At 37.4% G+C, this 12,395-nt stretch overlaps 1 protein-coding gene across 4 annotated transcripts in view; it reads left to right on the top strand.

Moving 5' to 3' along the window:
• The window catches only part of EPB41L5 (erythrocyte membrane protein band 4.1 like 5), a 133,392-nt gene that overhangs the window by 79,506 nt on the left and 41,491 nt on the right, over positions 1-12,395 (top strand). For 2 of the 4 annotated variants that reach the window (XM_069066914.1, XM_069066915.1), the window contains 3 exons: positions 3,090-3,132; positions 3,679-3,794; positions 7,221-8,112. In XM_069066914.1, the coding sequence (XP_068923015.1) occupies positions 3,090-3,132; positions 3,679-3,794; positions 7,221-7,401 (340 nt within the window). In that variant the 3' untranslated portion in view covers positions 7,402-8,112. Of the gene's footprint in view, positions 1-3,089; positions 3,133-3,678; positions 3,795-7,220; positions 8,113-12,395 lie in introns of those variants that run through there. The other 2 variants (XM_069066911.1, XM_069066912.1) reach the window with 1 other exon arrangement.

Raw genomic sequence — 12,395 nt, 5'->3', positions numbered from 1 at the left:
TTTTGAGTTCCAGATTTTTTTCCCTCTCTCCTCTCTTCTGAAAATGGTAGGCAGTTTGATATAGTAGTTTGTACCTTTGCTATCATGTAAAAATATTTCCATATTAGTTACAGTTGTGAAAGAAAAAAACATCAAAAGGAAAGAAAAAAGCACAAGATAGAATAAAGTGAAAAAAAATATTCTTTGATCTGCATTCACAGTCTGTCAATTTAGGTAGGTTATTCTTGAGTGTAATCCAAGATTTTTTGCATTGTAATCCAAAATATATTCTAAGCCTTCTGTTTCTTTATATTGATGGCTGCTCAATTTTGTGTGATTCTGACTACTATTCCACAGTACTTACTTGAATTCCTTCTTTCTTGATACTTGAAGTATTTTTTTTTTAACCTGGGAATTTGGGATTTTGCCTGTAATATTCCTATGAGTTTTCATTTTGGAATTTTGTGTGGATTCTTTTGCTTTCTACATTGTCCTCTAGTTCTAAGATATCTAAGCAGTTTTCCTTTATTACTTCTTGAAATTTGCTGCCTAGAGTCTTTTTTAAATTCTTCTTGAAGTTCAGGTTGTCCAGTGATTTATTATCTCCTTAATCTATTTTTTTTAGGTCACTTGATTTTTTATGAAATACTTCATATTTTCTGATATTTTTTTCTGTCTTTGTTTTGTATTATTTCTTGATGTTTCATGGAGTCATTGGTTTCCATTTGACCAATTCTGATTTCTTTTTTCTTTTGCTTTTGGAGCAGTTGGGGTTAAGTGACTTGCCCAAGGTCACATGACTAGTAACAAGTGTCTGAGGCCAGATTTGAACTCAGGTCCTCCTGACTCCAGGGCCAGTGCTCTGTTCATTGCACCACCTAGCCGCCCTGCTTTAGATAATTTCAAGACATTAACTTCTGTGTGTCCTGAGCTTCCCTGTCACTGTACTAGATCTTTATGGTTGGTTGTTCATCCTGTTTCTTGACCTTGGACATTGTTAGTGTAAGCTCTACTCTTTATTGGGACAATATGTCTGGCCTCAGCTGGTTTTTTAATTTTGTTGTTGTTTTTTTTTTTTAAGTCCTTTTATTTGGGGGCATTGAGGTGGCACAGTAAATAGAGCACCGGCCTTGGAGTCAGGAGGACCTGAGTTCAAATCCAGCCTCAGACACTTAACACTTACTAGTTGTGTGACCTTGGGCAAGTCACTTAACCCCAATTGCCCAGCCTACCCCCCCCCCCCAAAAAAAAATAACAATGGCCTTTTGTTGTATTTACAACTCAGACTTGGGGCCTGCAAGTTTCCAGGGCTTCTAAGGTAGTGTGTTTTAAAGATTGGTCTGTTTACGGCAGTTCTGCAAGTTGCTGACCTGGCTTGTGTATGATTGAGTTTCAGTAGACTGCTGGTGGACTTGGTCACTGGTCACCTGCTGTGAAGTTCCACAGATTCAGAGGGACTGAACTCATTGACTCCCCTTTGATCTTGGTTTCTTGCCATGGTATTCCACTGCAAGGGCAAGGCCAAAAGTTAGAGCTAAGTTCCCCTTCTGCTCTTGGGCTCAGATCCATACAGCTTAGAATTCGTTTCTAGGGCCCAGGCCTTTCTCGCATGCAATTGCAAACATATCTTTCCACTCTAGAACTGTGACCTGGAACAAGGTAAGGGGCAGCAGCTGTCAGCTGGCACTATTTCTTCTTCCTAGCCTTGCAAGGTTCAAGGGTCCCCAGGATCTCTTTCTTCTCCTGTGCTTCCAGCCCTGGGTTCAGCCTTTGCCCCTGGGTGCTAGAAGGCTTCCTGATGTTGCTGCTGCTGCCTCCACTGTTGCTTTATTCCTAGTCAGGCCCTTCACACACATGTCTTTGTCTATCTTCTTATGCTTCCTTCATCCAGAGAAGTGATTCACAATGACTATTTCTTGGCTTTCCTGATCACAGTCTAATCTGGTGCATTTTCTAGGGTAAATGTTGGGTGAGCTGAACAAAAATACTGACCCTCCCTCTGCCATCTTGACTGCACCCCCTCCCCAGTACCTAGCAGAGAATGTGGCACAGAATAGGTGCTTAATGTTTATTAATTGAAAATTAATACAAGTGAGTAAAGAGAAAGACTAAATGTGCAACCTACTTAAACTTTCAAAAATTGTCAAAATAGAGAATTATATATCCAGCTGTTGCAGGAAATGGGACAGGAAACTTAGATATCAAAATAACTTATAGGTAGTAACTAAGACTTGGGGGAAGGAGGGGAAAATGGTAAGGTAAAAATAGCCCTTTATTTGGAACTGTAAGACCTTGGTTCAAATTCTGCTTCTACCACTTACTACCTGGATGATCCTGGGAAAGTCATTTAATCTGTGTCTTCTGTACTGCATTTGTAAAATGAGATTTGTAAAATACACAGTTTATAATGAAAGAAGCCATTAAGAAAGACTTAAGGGGCAGGTCTATGGTTAGAGAAGTATAAACAGTTGATGGGTCTCCCAGGGATCAGTTTTAGAACCAGTTCTGCTTGTTTTTATAAACTATTGAAAGGAAGATGCTCACCATGAACTGTCAAGGTTTGGAGCTAATGCTGGCTGGTGCAAGGGCTGGGGGCAGTCCAAGAGCTCATTGGGAGGTGGCAGAGAAACTGCAAGAAGACCTTGAAATAGTGACATTTGACAAAGGAGTGTCATAAGGTGGTATCTGTTGGCAAAGTTTGATATCATGATCTATGATAACTCACACATGAAAAGAGAAGAGGAAATACAGGAATTTGTCATAGTCCTGACAGAATAACGTACTATAACTTGCCCCAAAGGAAGAGATTTTCAGTAATTGCCAATTGATTCAAGCCTGAGCCTAAAAGCAGATGTTTTCTGTTAGTATATTTTTATGTAGAGATAATAGCTAACTTCTTTGCAAAAAACATGTGCTACTTTATTGCTTCTGTTTGAGATCTAGATGCGGGTAAAGATATATGTCTGTTTCTCTCTGTCTGTCTGTCAGTCTCTATACAGATAGATAGATACACACCCACACAGATATAAATATAGGTAGATGTAGAACTATTGCTAACTATAAATTAATCTCTCAGTTTAAAAAATTTGAATTTTTTTTTGCTTTTGTAGTCTCCAGAAGAATGTTTCAGCCCAGAACAATGGATCTCAACAAGTAAGATCATCTTAGGGCTCCTGAAATACTCTAAACAGCAAGGATTCTTAGACGACTATACTTAGTTTCCTCTTGTTTGTTACTTTATTATTGTATCCTCATATCTGTCATATTTATGAGAAAGATCAGTGGACTGATATTAGGGATATCAGAGGTAGTGATTATCAGAGCTCTTATTGCAACCCTGCCATGTATATTTGTGGTTGAGATTGGACAGGTCACCATCTCCATGTGTCAGTGTTTTCTGTAAAGTTAACAACTTTATTTTTATATTCTATGTCTCTAACTTAGTGGATGTTGAAAGGAAACTTCTATAAAACATCTTTTAAAAATTTCTACAATGAGAGATGAGATTAAAAATACTTGAAGTTCCCCTAAGAGTTTCTATAAATCTTAAGCCATTTGCACTGTGTTTAATCACCATGCAGTCATTGTTCAGCTCTCGGTAATTTGTATCCCTTTTGGTGTCATTCCTCTTTCATTATGTTGTTTTCTTGTTCTAAAATATTTAGGTAAAATTATTATTTTTATGTTTTATTCCCCAAGGTCAGGGGTACAAGATCAACTATGCCTGTAATCTCATGCATTCCTTCTGGTCCTGTTCTGGTAGAGATAGAGAATCTTCCAAGGAGTCCAGGAATGAGCCACCATGACAGGAAATGGTTTGTAAACTCTCGACCCCAGAGAAAATGTCACTTATATGCATGCAATCCAAATACTTAACCTTACTCTGAATTTTCAAATTATTTAAGACAAACTATTCATATTTATGAATAGAAAAGTGAATGTCTGATGGCAGGATAAGGAAATAAAGTTTGTAGGTGAGAAGGCTCGTATAGAGTATGCTTGTTTTAAGTAGAAGACCGCCTGACTGCTAACTGCCCTTTACCTCCAACTTATTGTATTCTCTCATTTCTTAAAGATGCTGTCCCACGCTGCCTTTTCTGAAGTGCTTTTACCTCAGTTAAAAAATGTTCCCAAATAGATAGGTGCTGCTCGTTATACTTGTTCCTTTTTCAAGTAATATGCTTAAAAAATTTTAGAAGTTATCTCCTAATGGGATGCTAATGGAAAAAAGCTTCACTGAAGGGAAAATGAGGCTGCAAAACCCAGCCATGCAGAATCAGGAATATTACTCCCTAAAGAATGAAAGGCACTTAAAAGATGATGAGAAAAAAGGTTTTTTGAATTTTGAATTGTTCAAATTCTAGCTATTATAGCAAGCACATAGATATGAACAGTTTGTCTATTGGGTATAATCAGTGGTTCTTCTCTTTCTCAAGCAAATGTAATGAAAGCAAGATAAGCTTCCTTGGCAATATTTAATTTGGGTGATTTGTATTGGGTGCTGCACATATTCTATTATGTTAGTCAGTGAAGGCAAAACAGATAATCATGTGGATTTTTCTTTGTCTTTCTTGCTCTTGGTTTGTTTAGTATCTGAAACGTAATGGGTTGTCTGTGGTGATCTCAAGGTTTCATTCGGCTCTTCCTTCTCGGTGGTGGGCGAACGGTGGTTGGTGATTATTTTCATTCAGCTTCTCCATTTGATATTTTTTTCACTGTTCTTTTGGCCTAACTGCAAGGTGCTTTGCGGACACTGGGTAATTCCTTAGTTGGGAATGTTTTGACTTCAGCTCCAAATAGGTCTGACCTAGCCTTATTTTTTTTCTATGCTAAGTGACTTTTAATTAAAGACTATTCAGTCTCAGATTTAGTTGCCTCTCCTCACCACTCTTCCCTTTAAGTCTTTTAAATTATGTTGTAATGTCTATTCCAAACCCTAGAACACAGCCATATATGTGCTTTATTTCCTAAGATGTCAGGATTACTCCCATTGGCAAGTATCAATGTGCACTCCAATATACTTCGGCTGACATAGACAGACGCCAGGTCATTTTTTGGAGCCTAGTTACTTTTACAGCATATGAGTGCGCAGTCTGCCCTTTGTTATAACACTGAACATTTATTGAGGTGATAAACTTTAATTTATAGATACTTAAATCTGCTAAATATGATTCTACAGTTCTTGCTGAGTTAAGTAGAAATGACTATCAGAAAGAGAGAGGAGAGATAATGGGTTTTGGAGGTTAAAAAAAGAACAATTTGGAGCTGTGTGTCATCTTTTGTATATTGTGCTGGGATCTCCTAGGCTGGAATGGAGCAAAGTGGTGACACTTGACAAAACAGAGTGAGCCCTGGCGTGCCTAACCAGATGGGTGCAACTGAATGAATGCTGTCGTTTCTTGGGAGCTGATGGATTTTTCTGCCTTTAATCCAAAATGCTTACTGCTCATAACTGGCCCCTTTCTTATGCATGCCTTGACTGTTGGTTAGTGTCAGTTTATTTTGTTTGTTTTAAAGTAAGAAATAAAAATAGGCCTCCTCTAGAAATGAGTAAGTTGGTGGGATTTTGAAATACATTTTTATATGCTTAAAAAATTGGGAGTGATTGGTAGAATTGTGTTACATATTACCCATTAGAAGTTTCATCTTCCTTTCTCTCCTTTGCTAAATAAAAGTACTGCCTGTGCAGGCATACCCTCTCCTCACCCCTCCACCTCCCATGTGCCACCAAAATGGTTTGTTAATGGTCAGGATGCAGGTTATTCAATTTTTAAACCACCAAGATTTTGGGGGAATGAGGATCATACAAATGACTTTCATAGAACAGTAGAAAACAAAGCAAAACAAAAATTAGCTCCCTAAACAAGCATTTTGGAAGCACTTTTTGCACATTAAACCTTTTTGATTGGGTCTGTGTCCAAAAAAAATTACAGCCTGTAGATTTAAATTTTGTGAATCAGCTTAGATGAAGAAACGTGGTTCCCAATGAAAGGAAAGAAAACAAAGCAACTCCCCCCCCGCCCCGTGCACCCCCAAAAAATGATTCTAAGTTCATAGTACATCATTTATTGAATATCTGAGGAATGATGTAGGTTTTATTGTAATTTAGTATGTAGTGGCCAGAGGGATCTATTTTGAAAATAGAGATTCTAATATATTTAAAAATCTATTTATTCTGCCCTATATCTTCTTGTTTCTTAGTGTAAGAAATCTGGGTTTTTTTGCATTTAGCAAATATGAGCTAGCAACTATTATCTTTCTACAGGAGGACTGTTTTCAATATTAATGAGGGAGCTTACACATTAAATTTTACATTATCCTCTGTGTTGCATCTTTATTTTCCAGTTGTGATTGCTAAGCAGAGTAATGCATGTGCTAATGAACATATTAAACTTTGTTTTCTGGAAAGGAGCAGAGAATCTGATTACATTGTTTGTGCCTGATGAGTCTTACTTGGTGTTTTATTTTAATGAAGAGTAAACGAATTCTCCAGTATTAACCTGGATATGCTTCTTGGTAGTTTGTTAATTTCCATAGCATATCATTGGTAATTGGAAAAGACAACCTCGGATTCACATGCTATAATACAATTATGCCATAAATTAATGATTTCCCATAAGCAATTAAAGCTTCCAAAATCCGTCTTATCAGGATTCCGATTTCCTGTTGTTTCTTGTTTTAATATTGGTGCTTCCAAAATATCTTTCATAACTTATTTTTGTCCTTGTGGCAGAAATCACCGTCAGAGGACTTAGCAAACACCCAAACATTGTTTCAGTTCTTACTTTAAACTGCAGCATCAGGTACAGGGACAATGTAATACTTTGCTCTTCAGTGAAATTTGCTCCATAAACCTGGGTTTGTTTGCACCTTGGAAACCTGCCCTTATTTTATTGCTTGCCCAACTTAAGCCTCTTCCTTTGTCTTCGTTAAACTGAGATATTTTTGTGTTTTTTAATTCTGTATTTGCATGGAAAAGAAGTTTACATTTTTGAGTTGCCAGTTAAATCCTTTAATACTGTCATACGTAAACCAGCCTTTTTGTATTGGAGATCCACCTTGATATATGACATTTGTGATGTGGCAGTAGTAAAGGGGTTAGTGTCCTTTCTCCTTGTTTCCAGTGTCACGCTTCTGCTTTTCCACGTCCCCTTCTGTCACCTGTCTTTTACCTCTTGTGCTTTCCACCCCGTCTATTTCTAATGACTAACTGTGCTCCCTCCCACTCCCCAACCATCCAGGCTCTCTGATGCCAGTGACCGCTGTCAACGTGGTGGAACCCAGTGGAGCTCAGGGGCCTTGCCACCACCCCAGGCTGCTTGTAGGAACTACACTGACTTTGTCCATGAACGCAATGTGAAGAATTCAGGAGTCCATCGTGATGTTGACTATACTGTCCATGCAGCCATGACTGAAATATAATTGGTGGTTAGCCTGGTTTGAGGCATTGGGACTGCGTTGTGGTGCCATCTGGTGGTATACATTTACTAAGATGCCTTAAATCAAACTGAGGAAAGTTGAGGGGAAGCCAGTTTTAAGTGCCAGGTTTCCCTTCGTGTGGTGCTTTTTTGTACTGAGCCCTTTTGAGAAAGGGAATAAGAAGTTATGTGACATAAATAATATAATGCTAAGTATTCTTGCATCGAAAAGGGGATGCATATTGTAATTTTAAGGTTTCCTTAAATATAACTATATTAGGTCTTTATTGATCAGTGGGTGCCTTAGCAGGTCTCTGTATGTGTGTACATACATGTGTATATGCATGTATGTGTGTACATACACAAACATGTATGCAAATACGTAAAATGGTCCGTTTACCTCATAGTAATAATATCATAGATTTCCTTTCATTTGGGAGAAGAAAACAAAAAGCCTTAAAATTTGGAAGGAATGGCATATGTTTCATCTGAAGGAATGGCATATAGTTCATCTGTATACCTAAGGATTTTTATTTTAGTTGTTTATAGTATATATTTTGAAAGAAAGAATGTGATTTAATTTAAAAAATAAAGCGCTGCTTGTAATCAGCTATGTAGAAATGATTAAAATAGGGTTTTAATCTACTTTTAACAGTAATTTTGATAAAATATTTCAGTTAGTGAAATAAATTTGCTGCTGAATAATCATTTTAAATGAAGACTCATTTTCTTTCTTGTTTTCTACCTTTTTGAGGGGTTGACCAAGTTTTCTTCATCTTAGCACCAGATTTCATACTCTGGTGTCAGATCCAGTGTAATGTACTCTGATAGGTATTTTGTGTATCCTCTTAAACTTGAAAAAAAAAATTTTAATGGAAACATCGAATATCAATTCTGATTCTTGGAATTGAGTTCCATTACTAGAAGCAGATCTGTGGTGTATGTGATAGCTTGCTTTCTTCTGAACTTGTCAAGTTTTTTTCCAGTTTCTTTCAGAGATACTCTAAAGTTATAATGTACTTTCCTACTTAGCTTGGAAAATCTGCTGTAATTCTTCCTCCAGTTTAAGCTTGTGCGCTTTCTGGTGATTACGCAGAAACCAGTATTCCTTCTCTTCTTATAATTATCCTGTTAATGGATGTTAGTTGGTAATCTGAAATAATTGTATAAAACTCAAAAACAGAAATGGATCTCTGCTGGCCAGGCCACGTATTGACTTAGAAAACCAAATTAACATCACAGTTAATATCTGTGTTGCATTTTAATTTCATTTTGCTAAATATTTTCCCAGTTACTTTTAAATCTAGTTTAGGTAATACTGGGGCAGAGTTTGACACTTCTCATTGATGACAACAGACAGTTGAGGGTATTTTTCTATTAGATTTTTGAATGTGTCATTCTGAGAATTCATTTTACTTCAGAGTAATGAAATAACAATAGCATTAAATTCAGGGGGAGATGGAAACCTATGTTGCATATATAATATGAGAAAAACAGCTACTTCAAAAAATGTATCCTTTAGGATTAAGGCAGGGTTTTAGAAAGCTTCCATTTTGGGCTTATGTGTATACAAGCAAAGAGTGAATAGAATATAGTAAGTCAAAAAAGGGCATAATTAAATAGAGGTAAGGACAAAGTATTTGTCATTAGTAACACTTGTGAAGAATAAGTTTATTATCTTAAAGTTGGAGAACATCCTAAAGTGTGTCTTCATCAGTTTTGTGTAAAACAATAAGCCTATGTCAAAACCATCTGCCCAGGGGTTGTCTTTGCTTCTGTGGACAATCTTCAGTGTGTTTTTTTAGAAGCTGCTAGTTTTATTTCTCAGGGGTGCTATAAATAGCATATGATGTATACACAGTTATACCTTCTTAAATGTAGGAAATTTTATAAGTGACTTTTATATGGAATAGTGGGTTTTTTTGGATGCTCTTCAAATTATTATGGTCAGCAAGGGAACAACTGTGTTGTCAGAAATCAAAGCTACTTGTTATATTAAAAAGATAACGTTAGTCTGCAGTTGAATCAAGTCTAAAGGGCTTCCTTCCCAACTTCAGTCTTGTTCTGTATTAGGAGAATGCTTCAAATATTGAGTTCCTGCAACTAACTGTTTGGTTGTTATCAAATTAACCACTAATGAAACACTGCTGTATTCGGTGAAGCCTGGAGTGGGATTAAATTTGCATTGATTTAATGAATTTGTTCAGCAGGATCATTAATCCTGATATCCTTGTGAATTGAGTTAGTGACATACCATTCCCACTTTATAGATAGTAAGGTTTAGGGGACAGACTGATTCAGTGGCTTGCCTGCTGTCCTATATTAAACAGATCCGGGGCTTTCTAACTGCTAATTACAATTCTTTCAATCGTGTTCATCACAAAATGTTTTAAAACTTTTTCCCTATACCTACTTTTACTGATCTTTGATAGATTACTCATAATATCGTAGTGGGATTACTTTACAAAGAAAAATAGAATTTTATCCATTTGTCCTTTACTTTAAAAAGAAAAAAGTTTCTTCTTAGAGGCAGGGAAGTACCTCAGTGGATCCTGGACCTGGAGTCAGGAGGAGCCGAGGTCAGATTCAGATTTAGTCACTCACTAGCTGTGGGGCTCTGGACAGGTAACCTTTCTCCCTCTCAGTTTCCTCATCTGTAAAGTAGGGATAATAACAGTATCTATCTCCCAGGATCATGGTGAGAACAAAGTGAGATAGTATTTGTTAAGCTCTTTGCAAACCTGAAACCAATATGTAAATGCCTGCGTTTTGTAAGCCTGAAAGCAGTATAATATGCAAATGTTAGCTATCCAAGAGAGTTCACTTGGTGTAGTAAGCAGGGCACTGGACTAGAATTCAGGATGACCTAGGTTCAGATCTTGCTTCAGGACCCTGGGCAAGTTATTTTCTCTCTCTGTGCCTCAGTTTTCCTCATCTTTTTTTAATGAATTTTTTTTGTTTCCTCATCTTTAGAATGATAAAGTTGGATTTGATGATCTCTGTGATTCCTTGCAGCTCTAAAATCCTATTTTTAAAATCCATGATCCTATTATGACATATGTTTTAAAATATAAAAATATTAATAAAATGTCACCCAAATATCCCTTCTTGACTTATTTTTTTAATTATTGAAGATAGCACCCTGTATCTCTCAAGGTAGAACTTTACACACTGAAATTTTACAATAAATGAAATGTGTTTTATAAAGTTATTAATCCACAGAAGTAGGCTGCTACCTCCTGAAAAGAGAGCTTGGCAGCAAATGGTTTGAGGGTGGAATATTGATCTGATCACATGAGGTGAGCTCTAAAGGGGATCTTCTTACTGTGTATGCATGGCTAATACTTTAATTACTCAGTTGGTGTTTTGGAACACTTAACAAGTATTACAGAGCAGTTCTTCGTAAATCTTTAAATACTGTGTTTCTTTGGCCAGTTTTTTTACTAGAAGGTCTGAATTTTTGAGCAAGTGTGATGTTTGCGTCTGTGTCTGAGATTGGACTGTTGGCTAGATAAAAGTGTAGAAAGTAATCTTTTCCTATTTTTCCAAATAACATCTTAACATGTTCACAGGTATGAACTGCAAAAGGTGAGAAACATCATTCTCTGTTATTGTACAGGTGTGGTAGGTTAAGAACAGTTAATAACGCTTTTCAAAACCAGTTCACTTTATCTCACATAATACTCACAGTTCCTAAGAAGTCGTCTTCAAGGGGTGGCTAGTGGTGCAGTGAATAGAGTGCACCAGGCCTGGAGTCAGGAGGACCTGAGTTCAAGTCCGTTCTCAGATGTTTGACACACTAGCTGTTTGACCTTGGGCAAGTCACTTAAACCCCAATTGCCCTCCAAAAAGCGCAAAAAAAAAAAAAGTCATTTCCAGCAGCATTCCAGTTTCATAAACCAAAAAAAAAGTGAGTTAAATCTTGGCTTTGTTGTGCCTTTGAAAATAATTGCCCCAAAAATTATTGCCACGGCTTAAAGCCTGCATGATGTAGTGGGTAGAGCCACCCTCTGAGCCAGAAGACCTGAAATCCTGCCTCATCCTGATGCTTTGGGCAAGTCAGTTAACCTTTGTATTGCTCTGGGCAGCTACCTGTCTTAAGAGCATGCTTTGTGATCAGCCAGAACCATAATATATGAATGAAGTTCATAGGGCCGATGGGTGTTTTATCCCTAAATCTCATTTTCAGTGGTGGCTTGTTATCTCCTCCTGGTACTTAGTAGCTGATTGAATGAGGTAGTATTTATATAGTGCTTAGCACAGGTCCTGGCATATATAGTAAGCTGATTCCTTCTCTTCTCTTCCCGGTTGGAATTAGCCGTATAGGTGCATGCTTGTAATCTCAGCCGAGGCGAGGAGATCTCTGTGCCACAGTGAGACTAAGCTAATTGAGTATCTGCACTGTTTTATTGTTAATGGAGTAAATTCTGTGGAAGCGGGGTTCACCAGCTTGTTTCAGGAGGGGTAAACTAGCCCAGGTTGGAAATAGAGCTGATTATTAGTGGAATCTGGAATCTGAAATCTTCCCTACGTGCAGCCCTTGTATTCCATCCTGAAAGATACAGACACAATTGGGACTACACATTTTATTGTAGTAGAGAAAGTGAGTTAAAGTTAATACTAAGTATTGATAACAAGATAGACAAAAAAGGACTAGAGTTTCAGGCCTCTGAGAAATGAAAGGAAGGAGCTTCCTGCTACTTTCAATGCATTATGGCTTGGTTTTTCCCTTAAACGAAAAAGTGTGCGGAGTAGCTAAAGTTAATAGCTTTCCTGTTCCTCTTGGAAGAATTGTTTATCTGTGCTCCTTTGTGAGGTCATTAAATTAGTGGCTGTGACTGACTAGAAGCTGTAATTCTGGGTTTTAGGGGGTGGCTGCTAGAATGGCTTGTTTACATTTTGTTTCTGTATCAGTGCTGACACTTATCTCGCCAGAGACAAGCTTCCTTCCTTCCTTCCTTCCTTCCTTCCTTCCTTCCTTCCTTCCTTCCTTCCTTC

Source organism: Petaurus breviceps, unplaced genomic scaffold (genome assembly GCF_028583685.1).
Source record: "Petaurus breviceps papuanus isolate PSGF00001 unplaced genomic scaffold, PetGlider_PUasm1.0 90731, whole genome shotgun sequence".
Taxonomy (NCBI): domain Eukaryota; kingdom Metazoa; phylum Chordata; class Mammalia; order Diprotodontia; family Petauridae; genus Petaurus; species Petaurus breviceps.
This window is presented reverse-complemented; position numbering and strand designations above follow the sequence as displayed.